The 16,759-nt window shown below is 36.5% G+C and overlaps 1 protein-coding gene across 1 annotated transcript in view; it reads left to right on the top strand.

Annotated features, from left to right (window-relative positions):
* LOC144956551 (zygotic DNA replication licensing factor mcm3-like) overlaps positions 1 to 16,759 on the top strand; it is a 43,738-nt gene that overhangs the window by 15,661 nt on the left and 11,318 nt on the right. Inside the window, exons 10-16 of the mRNA XM_078887122.1 lie at positions 1,252 to 1,382; positions 1,591 to 1,647; positions 2,033 to 2,130; positions 2,518 to 2,726; positions 3,677 to 3,766; positions 6,448 to 6,532; positions 16,359 to 16,485. Coding sequence (XP_078743248.1) covers positions 1,252 to 1,382; positions 1,591 to 1,647; positions 2,033 to 2,130; positions 2,518 to 2,726; positions 3,677 to 3,766; positions 6,448 to 6,532; positions 16,359 to 16,485 — 797 coding nt within the window. The remainder of the gene's footprint in view (positions 1 to 1,251; positions 1,383 to 1,590; positions 1,648 to 2,032; positions 2,131 to 2,517; positions 2,727 to 3,676; positions 3,767 to 6,447; positions 6,533 to 16,358; positions 16,486 to 16,759) is intronic.

Raw genomic sequence — 16,759 nt, 5'->3', positions numbered from 1 at the left:
CTCTGTTATGTATTATTATATTTGTTATTTTTAGTGTATAATGTAAGCATTTGAGTGTTGGATTTTGTGCTTGTGTCCGGATGAGACTTATAGGTGATCTCAAAGTAAGTACATTGGTGGTATGCTCTTGGAATCTACATCTGATCCCTATTTGTTCCACGTTCCCCTTTGTCTTGCTTTATCTTTGGTGCTTTAATTGTAATTCTAGAACTTTTTACTACCCCATTTTCTTCCTTTTTACTGGCGCTAATATAACCTAAATGTGTTGCAAGCGCCGTAAAACCCTTAAAAAAACAACAAAAAAAAAAACAACAAAAAACAAAACAATGTTTGTACCATCCCCTTTTGTCTTACTTTTCTAATGTGCTTTGAATTGTAATCTAGAATTTTTTTACCATCCCGTTTTCTTCCTTTTTACTAGCGCTGAAATAACCTGTCGTAAAACCTGTAAAAACAAATGTAATATTTGTTGATATGGTAATGTTACATGAAGAAGACTTGTTGAAATTTAAAGTAACCATAGACAAACGGTCATGTTTGGGTTCATTCGTAGAAGTCATAAAAAACGGAAAAGATCAATGCGCACCAGTCTACGCAGGTGAATAATGCCTGAGTACAATTGAACACGTTAATAGGAATATAAATACATTACAACAAACTCCATCAGATGGTACTTTTGTTGGAGATTCGAATGTGCATAAAAGAAGGGTCTTTACCTAGATAACTTTTCCACTCTTGAATTATGATGGGTGTGTAGCACAAAAATATGTGGATGTTTAAAGCAATTTTCAATCTTTTTTTGCGAAATCTGAATATGAATGAATGGATTTGGAATATTATTTTTTATTTTTTTTTGTTATATGCATGGAAATGTTCAATAACGTTACAGCATAAAATAATGAAAAATATGTAGATAGCTATTTTCAACTCCATTGTGATGCGACTGATAATTGACTTATAAGTTCTAATCCTTTTTATTATAACCATTTATGAGAGTAAATTATGGGTATAATCATGAGCTGTGATAACAAACCTACAATGAAATAAATATTGTCGAGAGAGATTTGTTGGATTGAATTAATGACTCTTGAAGTACTAAATTAAATCACATTACACCATGTAGAAAGTTAATACCGGGTGATCCCAGTCTTATAATTAAAACTAGATTAAAGCGGGGAGATATATTTATAATGAGATTAGGAAACGGTTTTTGTAAATATAATAACCAATTCTTTCTTTGCCAATGAATAGGATGCATTTGAAGTGTTATCCCGTTCCCTTGCTCCATCGATCCACGGTCATGAATACATCAAGAAAGCTGTTTTGTGTATGCTGCTTGGTGGGAATGAGAAAGTCCTTCCTAATGGAACTCGCCTCAGAGGGTAAGTTTTACACTCTTCCAATATCAATAAATAGGTAATGGGTGCAGGCACAAGTTCATTAGTGGACATGAAGGAAAAGAGTAGAGGCATATTTTAGAAATGAGTAAATTGCTAAATTGAGCTTCTTAATGAATTTTTTAAAAATTATTAAAAAATTGTATTGCCAATGTTATTTATGGAGAGATCATTCCAATTTCTTTTATTTCAGAGACATCAACGTTCTGCTGATTGGAGATCCATCTGTAGCTAAGTCTCAGATGTTAAGGTAATCAAAACAGTTTTTGATTAAATGGATAAATGAAAGCTGTCACATTCACTTTTCTTGTTTGTTTTTATTCCTATGCTTAGATCTTAGATTAGCAAATGTTTTATTTTTATATTCATTGTCAATTTGCCATTTATTTGAATACTTATTTGACCTGGCATTACTGAAAGTTAAAAATAATAATTGTATGATTGAACTATTAAATGCCTTCTTAACATGTATGAAAGTTTTCCATTTTGTGATAAATGAAACGGAACAAGACGTCAATAAGTATGTTAGACATAATAAGGGCATGCTTATTTATAATTAAATTTTTTTGTTTTCTTACTAAAACCCCCATTCTCCCCAACCAATTCATTTTTTTACAATTTGCTCCAAATGCTAGATATGTCCTCCACACAGCCCCTCGTGCAATTCCAACAACAGGTCGGGGTTCTTCAGGTGTTGGTTTGACAGCTGCTGTGACCACTGATCAGGAAACTGGTGTGTATAGATTTTTTCTTTCATTTGTTTGTTTTTTATGTTAAAATTTGTCTACTAATAAATTGAATTTACCTTTGTTTGTCTCATTCATTGAATCCTTTTTTTTTTTATTTTTAAAAATTCATGATTATTTTTTACTAGCTTTCTATTAAAGAGAAAGTGGATTTCTGCTCAATAGAGTTTCATTTTGTTATTAATTTATTCAGAATTAGTCAATAATAATCTCATTTTGTGTTATGTATTATTTAATAATTTTATGGTCGTTTAATCTCTTATTTGTTCAAATGTGCTTGTTTTGATTTTTTGTTTTGTTGGTTTTGATCTGTTTTTTTTTTTTTTTTAATGGGGTTTGTTTTTGTTTCCCCCCCCCCCCACCCCCCCCACAAGGTGAGAAGAGGCTTGACGCTGGTGCCATGGTGTTGGCAGATAGGGGGATTGTGTGTATTGATGAGTTTGACAAGATGTCTGACATTGACAGGACAGCCATCCATGAGGTCATGGAACAAGGTCGTGTCACCATTGCCAAGGCTGGTATTCATGCTAAATTGAATGCCAGGTGCAGTGTGCTGGCTGCTGCCAATCCTGTTTATGGTCGAGTAAGTCAGTCCAAAAAAAAAAAAAAAGATGAATTATCTCTTATTCACAGGAAACATGCACTTGTCCCATTGTGTCCCTCCAAAAGATCCCAAGTGCCATGGCATTGACAAAATCAAATCACCTCAAAGTCAAGGACTGATTGATAGGAGCGGGTTTCCTCAAGATAATATAATAGTTTTGGTAATTTTATGGATTGTCTGTCTCCCTTGTGGTGAGGATCTACCATTGCTTATGAGACTTTCAGTGGCCTTTGGCTTGGCACAAGGGGTAGATCTTTTGCTGAGATCTACTCTTTATTTATACATTCTCTTTCTTTTTATCTCAGGCGATGAAATGACCCTAAAGGGTCCCATGCCATATTTTACTTCAGAAATAAGTTATACATACTGTTGCTGTTTTTTGTATCTGGCAACCACTTTCTATTCAGCTATGTACTTGATGTCATTTAAGATAATCAAAGGTGTGAGAATCTGGCAATTAGGGAAATTAGTTGTATATGATACTGATGCATCTGCATTGTTCATGGTTAGCCTGTGTTTTATTTTAAAGTTTTATTTTGATTTATGGCTTTAAACTTTTTAATTGCTTCACAATTCTATTGACTTGTTATTGGGGGTCCCGATAGCTCAGTTGATAGAGTACTCACTTCACACGCAAAGCGACCTAGATCGATCCTGGGTGCAGTCAAAAAATTTTCTGAACCCCCTCCTCCGTCTACCCAGCATGAAGTTAGATTTGGTGGAAAAAACTTTGCGATAGACTAGCATCCTATCTAAAAGATAGCAAACAATTGCTATTGTCTATTTCACACTATAGAAACTGGTATAAACTCTGGCTCCATGGGCACAATGGCTCTTTTTTGTTGTTTTTTTCTATTGGTTTGTTGCTTTCAGATTTTTTGGTTGTGTGTATTATGATTCGATAGTTATTGATTTATTTTACTTTTCAGTATGACCAGTTTAAAACTCCCATGGAGAACATTGGTCTTCAAGACTCACTTCTATCAAGATTTGATCTTCTATTTATAGTCTTAGACAAGGTATGTAGTGCTTGCTTAGCGAAAATGTTCTGTGCCAGCTGATTTCACTGGAATAAAATGTTTTATGGGTCTAATCATTTCTTGCTAGTTGTTACCTTAACCCTTTCCTTACCATCTACAGGAAAATCAGCACATTTGTATGATATCATGACTGACAGAAGTCATGTCAAGTGTTCTTGGTGTAACATTCACAAACTTGCCAACAAGTATGATTTCTCATATTTTAACACGCTTTGGGGTCCAAAATATGATACTGTTATGTTGACTATAATATGCTACATGCAGAAAGTCAGAGTTTATAATAAAAAGGGGGAGAAATGACAAAAGTGGATAAAATCGTGTCCTTGATGGGAATCTCAGTAGCCAGGCAAATGATTGTCACAGGAATAGCATGATTTTTCTACTTCTGGATGGGGTTCCCAACCTCCCATAGAGGGCAGGGAGGTACTTGCTGTGTCTTCTATCCCCCTATATCTTTTTTTCCAATTGCTTTCTGTCTTTGTCTTGCAATGAGATTACTTAGTTTTGTCCTGGTCCTGGCCAGAGTCCTTGGCTGGGAGGGAAACAGTCGAATGTATAGTTATAGTTTTGGGAGATGATATTTTTTTCCTTGTAAATCATCTCTCTGTTATGTAGTTATTTTTTTTATTTTTAACATGATTTGTGAACATTTGAGTGTATTCCTTTTAGTTGGATCTTGTGCTGGTGTCTGGTTGAGACTTTTAGGTGATCTCAAACTTAGGTACACTGATAGTGTGCTCTTGGAATCTAAATCTGTTCCCTATTTGAACCATTCCCCTTTGTCTTACTTTTTCTTCAAGCCCTTTTAATTGTACATCAAGAATATCTTTACTATCCAATTTCCTTCCTTTTTACTGGCGCTGATATGACCTAAATGTGTTGCAAGTGCTGTAAAACCCTTAAAAACAAACTACCCTCTACTTACTTTAAAGTATCCATCAATTCGGTGAATGTTAAATTTTGATATTTTGGATTTTGAAACATGTTGAAAATATGAATTTTTTGGGGGGAAACACGAGAAAATGACTGTGGATATTGGAAAAAATATGATAAATCATTTCAAATGGTTGAGGTTGGTTGACAAGTCTGCATTCATGTATATATTTTATTACTGTATTTCTCTAGATACATATGCCACATTTATGTCATTGGGGTCCCAAGAGATAGGAATACTTGCTTCACAGACAAAGGGACAGAGATTGATCCTGGTTACATTTGAGATTTTTTTTTTCTATCCCTCTTGTTCACATTGATTGGGTTGCTGGGACTGGTAAATCTAACAGAAATTACTGTGTGATGAACTGGCGTCCTATCCAGAGGGTAGCTACTAATTTCTATTGTCTGTTTCACATTGTAAAAACCTGGATAAACTCTGGCTCCCCTTCCATGGTGGGCAGGAGGTCGCACTGCATCTTCTATCCCCTTATATCTTTTACAGTTGCTTTCTGTTTTTTATCTTGGAATGGGAATGCTTAGTTTTGTCCTAACCCTGCTGATGTTATTGTCTGGGAGGGAAACAGTCAAATTTATGGTTATCGTTTTTGGAGATGATATTTTTTTCCTTATAAATCATCTTTGTTTTGTTCTGTCACATTTTTTGGGTTATAAATATTTATTAGTTTGTAAACATTTGAGTGTATTCCTCTTAGTGGGGGTCTGTGTTTGTTTCTGGATGAGACTTTTAGGTGACCTCAAACTAAGTACACTGATAGTATGCTCTTGGAATCTACATCTGATCCCCTTTGTCTTACTTTTTATGGTGTGCTTTCAGCTGTAAATCTATAACTTTTTTGACTATCCCATTTTCTTCTTTTTTACTCAAGCTGACATGACCAAAATGTGTTGCAAGCACTGTAAAACCCTTAAGAATAAAACAAACTCTTGCTCCATAGTCCTTCTTGCTCTGAAAGACTACTGGGTTGACACATTTAACTCATTGTCATAGAAAATATTTAACGTCTTTACCATATTTTTGTCTGCGGCAATTCTGTCTTACATCAAGCAAATTGCCTGAATTCATGTCTGTCTGACAGATGAAAAACTGGGTGGGGTTCCTGACCTCCCATAGTGGGCAGGGAGGTACATACTGTGTCTTCTATCCCACTATAACTGTTTTCCAACATGCTTCCTGTCTTTGTCTTGGAATGAGATTACTTGGTTTTGTCCTGGCCTTGGCTGGGAGGGAACAGTCAAATGTATAGTTAGTTTTGGGAGATGATATTTTTTTTCGTTGTAAATCATCTCTCTGTTATGCACGGTATTATGTTTTGTTTATGTATTATATATGATTTGTTAACATTTGAGTGTATTCTGTATTCCTCTTAGTAGGGACCTGTGCTTTTGTCTGGATGAGACTTTTAGGTGATCTCAAACTAAGTACACTGATAGTATGCTCTTGGAATCTACATCTGTTCCCTATTTCAATCAATTCCCCTTTGTATGCCTTATTCTTGGGTGCTTTTTAATTGTAAATCTAGAACTTTTTACTATCCCATTTTCTTCCTTTTTACTGGTTCTGATATGACCTTAATGTGTTGCAAGTGCCGTAAAACCCTTAAAAACATAAAACAGAGATGTAAAAGTTTTGATCTATTCTTGGATAAAACAACTAGATTAGATTATTGTTAGATGACTATTACATAACATGTATTTGTTCACAGATGGATCCAGAGTCTGATCGTCGTATTTCAGACCATGTGTTGAGAATGCATCGATACAGAGCTGTAGGAGAGCAGGATGGTGAAGGTATATTGTACACTTGTTTTGTAATTAGGGCCCGGGATTATAGATTTGTCTTGGTAAATGAAGCTTTTATCTTAGTTTATTTTATTTTCCTTATCAGTGGTTTTGTAGTTGTAGTTAAGAGTTAAGATTCTTACTGCAACCACTCGCCGGTTGTTCACTCTGCGATTACTTCCAATGAACCAAGGAACTTTCTAGGTGTTTAATTACTACTTTATTTATCTTTATATCTAATCACTGTCATGAAACAACACAAGTCCTCTCTTTCCTCTACTAGTCTCGTCACAAAAACTTTTCCACTCACTGGGTGGGGATCCTGACCTCCCATAGTGCAGTGATGCCAAAACTCCGGTTTCACCGGAAAAAACTCCGGTCTGGAGCCAAAAATTCCGGGCTCCGGGCAACTTAGGTCAAATTCCGGTGAGGTCAATTTGTTCCAGGGTTACCGCCCCCCCCCCCCCCCCCCCCCCCCCCCTTCCAACCACCACATCATCATCACTGCCACTAGTATTACAACCATCATCAGTACCACAACTACTACTACAATCACCACCACCACATCATCATCACTACCACAACTACCATCACTATTACAACCACCACATCATCATCACTACCACTACTACTATAACCACCACCACCACATCGTCATCACTACCACTACTACTGCAACCACCACCACCACATCATCATCACCACTGCAACTACCACAACTACTACAACCACCACTACCACATCATCATCAATACCACAACTACTACAACCACCATCATCACATCATCTTTACAGTTACTACTACAACCACCACTACCACATCATCATCACGACCACTACTACTACAACCACTACTACATCGTCATTACCACAACTACTACAACCACCACCACCACATCATCACTACCACTACTACTACAATCACCACCACCACATCATCACTACCACTACTACTACAACCACCACTACCGCATCATCACTACCACTACTACTACAACCACCACCACCACATTATCATCACTGCAACTACCACTACTACTACAACCACCACTACCACATCATCATCACTACCACTACTACTACAACCACCACCACCACATCATCACTACCACTACTACTACAACCACCACCATCATCACTACCACTACTACTACTATAACCACCACCACCACCACCACCACCACATCATCACTACCACTACTACTACAACCACCACCATCATCACTACCACTACTACAACTATAACCACCACCACCACCACCACATCATCACTACCACTACTACTACAACCACCACCATCATCACTACCACTACTACAACTATAACCACCACCACCACCACCACATCATCATCACTACCACTACTACTACTACAACCACCACTACAACATCATCATCATCACTACCACTACTACAACCACCAGCACCACATCGTCACGACCACTACTACTACAACCATCACCACCACCACATCATCACCACTACCACTACTACTACAACCACCACTACAACATCATCATCATAACTACCACTACTACTACAACCACCACTATCACATTATCATCACTACCATTTGTACTACAACCACCATACACCACATCGTCACTACCACCTACTACAACCACACCACCACCATTATCATCACACCAACTACTAAAACCACTATACAACCACCACATCATCACTACATCAATTTCATCATAACTACCACTATTACATACCCAACACCACTCATCACTACTCATATACATCTCTACCATTAGTTTAAACGCTTACTCATTCACCACCACATCAAAAATAAGGAAACTTTGGGATTGTATTTGGCAATGTGTTATGTATCATAATATAATCCTAATCAGTTATCTATTTAGAACTATACAATATGTAAACACAATGCCAAATACCATTCCAATTCCTTTTTCTTGTTTGCGGAAATTCCTCTTTCGGCATTGAAATTCCTACGAGTGGTGTCTGAAACTCCTGTGAGCCAAATTTAAAGTTGGCGTCTCTGCATAGTGGCAGGGGGATACATACTGTGTCTTCTATCCCCTTATATCTGTTTTCCAACATGCTTTCTGTCTTTGTCTTGGCATGAGATTACTTGGTTTTGTCCTTGCCCTGGCCGAGTCCTAGCTGGGAGGGAAACAGTCAAATGCATAGTTGTTTTGGGAGATGATATTTTTTTCCTTGTAAATCATCTCTCTGTTATGTGTTATTTTATAGACCCAATGAATATTCATATGGCCTTGCCCGAGAAAGCGTCCCTGCACATGCGCAATCACTTAAAAAGTGAACCTTGCAAAGCAATCATCGTGTTTTTAATTCTCTTGGATTTAAAATTAATTACCTACTTATATTGATGCAATAGTTATTGAAAATATATTATTTTGTGCTTAAATTATCATGTGATGATTCGTGGATTATGATTTTGTCCTTCAATTATTAAGATATTAAGTGGGTTGTCATCGATTTCATTTTATCGTGCGTGATTTCGCGCTTGCACTTATTAATTAAGACAATGGCGTCGGACGCCCCACTGACCCAATTCCTTAACAGGACGGAGTGTAACAATAACAATGAAACCAAAAATAACAGTGATGACGGTGAAAATAGGAGTGATGTGTCTAGTAAGACTGAAGGTAGGAAGAAGGGCGAGCCTTCCAAAGTAAAGAGAAGTAAAAAATCAGATAATGGTGGCGACGGCGAACTTTCAGAAATTAAACAACAACTGAATAAACTCATGGCGATCATTCCGGTTGTCACTGAGTTAAAAAATGCATACGATAAGGAGATGACAGAATGTGACACGCTGAATGATTACCAAATAATTAACAATGTTAATGATGGACAAGAAGACGAAGTGTCAGAAACACAAACGTCTTCATCGATCTCCTATTTTAAAGACGTATCAGGTACAAAGGAAATTGAAGGGCCTCTAATTAACGAGGACCTAGCAAAGGGAATTAATAATATCCTGTGCAACGGAATGCAAATATCGGATAGGGACCAACTATTTCAAAAATATATAAAACCGACAAATTGTGGCAAAATGGAGACTCTTACTTGTAATCCAGAAATTTTTAAGATGGTTCAAAAAGAGACGAGACAAACTGACTCGAGTATTCAAAAAATACAAACAACACTCATGAAAAGTTTATGCGCCATGACGATGTGTTTCGAAAAACTGGCCAAAATAAATATAGAGTCAGTTTGTCAACAGGATATAGACTCCATCACTAATTCCTGTGCAGATTCCGTGCGTTGTTAGCAGACGGGTCACACAGCCTGGATTTACATAGACGACAGAATTTTAAATCTGAAGTAAAATTGGAATTCTCGTCATTGTGTTCTGAGCAGTATCCGTGCGAGGACTCTCTTTTTGGAAAACAATTGACAGAAAAAGTCAAAGATGTCTCGGAAACCCTGAAGGTTTCTCAAAGAGTCAATCATGTCAAACCATACCAAAGACATCAAAACAAGCCGTTCTTTTTAAAGAAAAGGTTATCTTTTTTAGACGGGAAAAACCCTGTGTACAACAACAGGGGAAAACATTACAAAAACAACAACAACAACAACAACAAATACCAGAACTTCAGCAACAAAACTCGACAACAGGGTCGTCGCAACAAACCATATTAAATGTAAGTAAGGAAACGATTTAGCTTTAGGTGGTCGAACAAGGCATTTTATTCATAATTGGGAAAAAATCACAGAAGACAAAATAATTTTACAATGTGTCAAAGGCTGTAAAATCCAATTCATTTCTCCACCAATTCAAAATAAAATTCCCCATCAATTGAAATTTAATGCACAGGAAACCATAGCATTAAGGGCTATAATTGGAGAATTATTGAAACAAGAAGTAATTGAGGAAAGCACTGTTGAAGAGGGAGATTACATGAATAATATTTTCTTAAGAGAGAAAAGATCGAATAACAACGAATACAGACCCATTCTTAATCTCAAATGCTTGAATAAAAATTTTGTTAAATTTACTCACTTCAAGATGGAGGGACTAACTACGTGCCTTAATCTCATGCAACAAAATTGCTACATGGCATGTATTGATATATCCAATGCTTTTCATAGCATTCCAATGCACCCCGATTTTACAAAATACTTAAAATTTATGTTTGAGGGTCAAGTTTATAAATATATGGTTTTGCCTCAGGGGTTTCGAGATAGCCCAAGACTGTTTAACAAAAATTTTAAAACCAGTGTTAGGTTTTTTGAGACAAAGAGGTTTTTTGTCTAGTGTGTACATTGATGATTTCTATCTACAAGGCTCTAATCATAAAGCATGTCAGGAAAACGTTATAATTACGAAGCAACTTCTGACGTCGTTAGGTTTTGAACTCTCTGATAAATCTATATATGAACCTACGCAAAAGCTATTACATTTAGGTTTCATTCTAGATTCGACACTGATGAAAATAAGTTTAGGTGAGGATAAAAGAAATCATATAATCCAGATGTCAAAGAATGTGATGAGTCATACCTCCCTTACAGTAAGGGAATTAGCAAGATTAATTGGAGTCTTTGTGGCTAGTTTCCCAGCGGTTGAATATGGCCCACTATATTATAGAGAACTGGAAATGCTTAAAATCAAATCATTAGAGACAAATTATAATTTTAATAACTATACCACTCTTAATGAAGAATGTGTGCAAGAAATACAATGGTGGATTAAAGAGGGAGTTTATAGTGGGAAAATGATTTCTCATGGTAACTTCCTCCTCTTTTTCTGAAGAAAGCCAAAAATGTGTTAATTTTACCATCAAACCACTCAGCAGTACATCCATTATACCCAAAACTCCAACTGATGGCATGTGTCTTATCAGGAACAATTTCAAAAGACAAGGGTTGTCCCGACGAGTTGTCAAGACTTTAATGAAAGGCTGGAGACCAAATACTGTTAAACAATACAATGTTTACCTTAAGAAATGGATTGAATTTTGTTCTGATAAACAGTGGGATGTCGAGGAATATAGTGTTTCACACTGTCTAGAGTTTTTATTACACCTTTCTAAAAAAGGACTTTGTTATAGTGCAGTTAATACTGCTCGTTCTGCATTATCTTGCATTTTCGACCAACCTTCCATCGGAGATGATAACAAAATAAAACGTTTGATGAGAAGTATTTTCTTGGCTCACCCAAGCAAACCAAGATACACCAAAATTTGGGACGTTTCAATATTGTTAAATTTTTTGAAAAATGCTCACCTTGTAAGGAATTAACTTTACAAATGCTCACTTTCAAATTAGTCACATTATGTGCCTTAGTCACTGGACAAAGATGCCAAACCATTCACTCGTTAAATTTAGAAGAGTGTCATATTACACAAACTCGGGCCATCTTTCATGTTTCTAAATTTTTGAAACATAATACCCCGAAAAATAATGAAAATTCCATAGTATTACCGGGATACCCATCTAATAAACGATTATGTGTTGTAACATATTTGCGAGAATATATAAAACGAACTAAACCGTTTAGAAATTCATCTCAACTGTTTTTGAGTTATGCATGTCCACATAAACCGGTAACTAAGGAAACAATCGGTCGATGGATTAAATTGACTCTTATGAAGTCGGGAATAAATACAAAAATATTCAAAGCACACAGCACCAGGGCTGCGAGCACGTCAGCTATTACTAAAGATGTAGAAATGTCTGTCATACTTAAGGCAGCAGCATGGTCTGGTCAGAAGACGTTTGCTAAATTCTACAATAAACCAATTGTAAAAGATGATGGGACTGCATTTGGGAAAGCAGTGTTACGGAAAGCACGTTGATGTGAGTAATTTATCCTTATTATGAACATAATTATCAGTGTCTGGATTTAACAACAGGCTGATAATGAAAACACCAACGACCAATTACAGTAATTTTTACTGAAATCATAATATGGCACCTTGTTACTCAGTGTCTGGTGGAATCACCTCATTGACAATCTGTGCAGTGTCTGGCTTAGGACACAGGCTGCAAATAGATTAACATGATTAACCTGTGTCTGAATTTAGTCACAGAGCTATGAATGTATATCATAACTATCTATGCAGTGTCTGGCTTAGGACACAGGCTGCAATAGTTTTGAAAAACTTTTTACATACTGAATGAAAGTAGATATGGAACCTCATGGCTTAGGACATCGTTCCTTTTATCATAGGTTTTAACGTTTTAATATAGCATAATGAAAGAATATGCTTATAATTGTGTATGTCCGTTTATATATTGGATCGCTACAATAGCTGTTACGGCTTTAAAGTCTCGGGCAAGGCTATATGAATATTCATTGGGTCTATAAAATTAGAAAATTAAACGAGACTTACCTGTAAGTTGAAGTTTGATTGGGATTTTATAGACCCAAGAATATTCTTAGGCCTTGACCGCCCTTCCCAATTTTATCCCACCCCATGAATGTATACATCGTTTTGCAAAATTGCAAATCAATTTGAGGTCTTTTAAATTAGATAATTGATGGTAACAGCTACTGTAGCCTATTAGCTTTAAATAGTGATTGCGCATGTGCAGGGACGCTTTCTCGGTCAAGGCCTAAGAATATTCTTGGGTCTATAAAATCCCAATCAAACTTCAACTTACAGGTAAGTCTCGTTTAATTTTCTAATTATATTTGTTATTTTTAATGTATAATGTAAGCATTTGGGTGTATTCTTCTTTGTTGGATTTTGTGCTTGTGCCTGGATGAGACTATAGGTGATCTCAAACTAGGTGCATTGGTGGTATGCTCTTGGATTCTACATCTGTTCCCTTTTTGTTCCCAGTTCCCCTATGTCTTACTTTCTCTTGGGTGCTTTAATTGTAATTCTAGAACTTTTAACTATCCCATTTTCTTCCTTTTTACTGGCGCTGATATAACCTAAATGTGTTGCAAGCGCCGTAAAACCCTTAAAAACAAAAACAAAAACATTTTTCACTCACAATCTCTGACAACAACACTCTAATGCCTGTGCTTCCGCTGCACGCTTGATCTAACCACTTTGTATCATTACTGAACCTCCACCATTTGCATTTCCGCTGCAACTTCCATGCTTCCACTTCACTAATCGTTTGCCAGATCCTTTCCTCACACTTCAATAAATCACAGGTTTGATTTTTTTATAAAATTTAAAACCTTGTTGCAAAATGTGGGTTTTTAAAAACAATTTTTGAAAATCTTTTAAAAAATAAATGTATACAACAGCATAGCTGCTATCTGTGGTATGTGGGCTAATTGTGCGGCTATGTTGTCTTGTGGAATGGCACTCGCCTTCTTGGGTGGGGTTCCTGACCTCCCATAGTGGGCAGGGAGGGACATACTGTGTCTTCTATCCCCCTATGTCTGTTTCCAACATGCTGTCTGTCTTTGTCTTGGAATGAGATTACTTGGTTTTGTCTGGCCCTTGCCGGATACCTTGGCTGGGAGGGAAATAGTCAAATGATAGTTAGTTTTGGGAGATGATAATTTTTTCCTTGTAAATCATCTCTCTGTTATCAGGCCTGTAAATCTTCCGTCTATTGTCGGATTTCCGACAGTACGATTTTGCTCTATAAGTGCTAAAAAATAAATAAATAAAAGATAATAGTAAAAATAAAATTCGTAGCGCCAAAGAACAGAACCAATAAAAAAGAAAATAACTTTTATTTCGTTCCTCGAAAAAATTAGATTTTATTCCGTTTCAAATGCCGACTTAAAAAAAAACAACAAAAAAACTTTTTATTTGTCGCACCAAAGACAAAACATGCCGTCTATCAGTCAGCTATAATATTATCATGCCACCTACACGCTCCGCTAGATGTTTATGTATTATGCATGGCTACTGTGCCACAGCCAGCGAGAGAGAGGTCGCGAAGTTCGCGCGAGTCGTCTTCACACACACACACACACACACCTAGTCAGTAAATAACGCACACACTGAAGTGTGTCGAATCGGACCGGAAGGTTTCTCTCTATTTTGCTACCGACACACATGCATATCTCCGGTTCTTATTTCTCAGTCTCTATATTTCTTTGGTTCCGTCCCGATGTAAGACGGAAAAAAATATAATGCGAAATAATTATTTTTCTTCGAAATATATATTCTTCTCCGCTCTCACACCACCGCACCACCTCCTCCTCCTTCTTCTTTCTTCTTCTTCTTCTTCCTTCTTCTTCTTCTTCTTCTTCTTCTTCTTCTTCTTCTTTCTTCTTCTTCTTTTTCTTCTTCTTCTTCTTCTTCTCTTCTTCTTCCTTCTTCTTCTTCTTCTTCTTCTTCTTCTTCTCTTCTTTCTTCTTTCTTCTTCTTCTTCTTCTTCTTCTTCTTCTTCTTCTTCTTCTTCTTCTTTCTTCTTCTTCTTTCTTCTTCTTCTTCTTCTTCTTCTTCTTCTTCTTTCTTCTTCTTCTTCTTCTTCTTCTTCTTCTTCTTCTTCTTCTTCTTCTTCTTCTTCTTCTTCTTCTTCTTCTTCTTCTTCTTCTTCTTCTTCTTCTTCTTTCTTCTTCTTCTTCTTCTTCTTCTTCTTCTTCTTCTTCTCCTCTTCTTCTTCTTCTTCTTCTTCTTCTTCTTTCTTCCTTCTTTTTTTCTTTTCTTCTTCTTCTTCATTATCCAAATAAACGAAAGAATCAGCGTAAACGTTTAACACAAACAGGAGCGAAGATACGCAGCTTCCCGTGTCGAGCACTAGACGTCTAGATACACATCCTTCAAAAGGGTAGGAATTGTTCTCTTCCTTTCATTTTACAACTAACTCAGACCTGGGACCTCAAATAATTGGGATTTTTGTTTTGTTTGTTACCATAAAATAAGGACCTCGTTATAAATAAGTAGGGGAAAGTGACATGATTTGACTAGTCAATTGACGTGTCATATCTGTGTTGTGTCCATATTTTTGTCCTGTTGTGTCTATTTTCGGGTGTTCAAAAAGTTCCAACAATTTTTTCACCAACCATTTACAGGCCTGTGTTATGCACTATTGTTTTGTTTATGTATTATATATGATATGTGTGGGACCTATGCTTGTGTCTGAGAATTTAGGTGATCTCAAACTAAGTACACTGATAGTGTGCTCTTGGAATCTACGTCTGTTCCCTATCCGAACCAATTCCCCTTTGTCTGGCTTTTTCTTGGATGCTTTATTTGTAATTCTAGAACTTTTTACTTTCCCATTTTCTTCCTTTTTACTGATGCTGATGATATGACCTTAATGTGTTGCAAGCGCCGTAAAACCCTTAAAAACAAAAAACAAAAACTCTCGCCTTCGGATTGGAAGGTCCTGGGTTCGAGCCTCGCTCAGCGCATAGTCGAGTCCTTGGAAAAGGCTCTTTACTCACATTCTCTCACCATACTCAGGTGTAAAATGAGTGCCTGGCCATTAAGCGTTGTCTCTGTCGGAAAAAAATTGTAATATTGCCTAATAGGCGTCATGTCCAGTCCTAGATATTAATTGTTGCTGTTGTCCAGGGACCCCTTGTAAAGCGCTTTGAACACATTTAGTGGATTTTGCGCTATATAAAAACTCACCTTTAACTGTTCTGATAACATCAGGATGGTCTCGATTTGGCAATCTGAGAAAAAAAATATTTTTAAAATGACCCTTGCGTGTCCCAAGATTATGCTTTTTTGACTAGCAAATTAGAACAAGGGACAGAAGAAAGCTCTTAAGCTAAATTTTACAATAATCCAAACATACTGCTGTTTTGGGTCGTGATGTTACGATGTCCCGTTTTAGTCCTTTAGTTTTAGGATTTTGTCTTTTCTTCACTCACTCTGAATTTATCTGAATTGAAAATGTTGCAAGTGCAAAACAAAACCCCAAATATGTCATGGCCATTAAATAAATGTCATTATTATTTATTTCAGTTTTGCCTATGGGAAGCAATACTTTCATGTTAGCAACACAAGACCCAGAGACTGAAACAGAGGAACAACAAGACACACCCGTGTTTGAGAAACGTGATACTGTTCTACATGGGCCTGGAAAGAGAGGGTGGGTACTTGAATCAGTCTTCATTCTTGATTTGATGTGATTTATTTTTTTAATTTTTGGGAGGGGGGAATGGCTGTTTTATTGTTTGTTTTGTTCTCTAAAAGAAAATTGTTTATGTTATTTATTAACTTGTTTAATGAATGTAAGCGTCAATGAAAAATTTCTGAACAATGATTGAGGTCCATCACAAATTGTTCATGTTAGTTTTGCGGACAAGAGTGTAATTTTGTTACAGTAATTGAATGTGCAATATCAATAGAATTATAATTTTCCG

The sequence above is a fragment of the Berghia stephanieae genome, chromosome 11, assembly GCF_034508935.2.
Source record: "Berghia stephanieae isolate SIO BIC M18660-M18661 chromosome 11, UCSD_Bste_1.3, whole genome shotgun sequence".
In the NCBI taxonomy this organism is placed as follows: domain Eukaryota; kingdom Metazoa; phylum Mollusca; class Gastropoda; order Nudibranchia; family Aeolidiidae; genus Berghia; species Berghia stephanieae.
The sequence above is the reverse complement of the archived record's forward strand: the minus strand, read 5'-3'. Positions and strand labels throughout refer to the sequence as shown.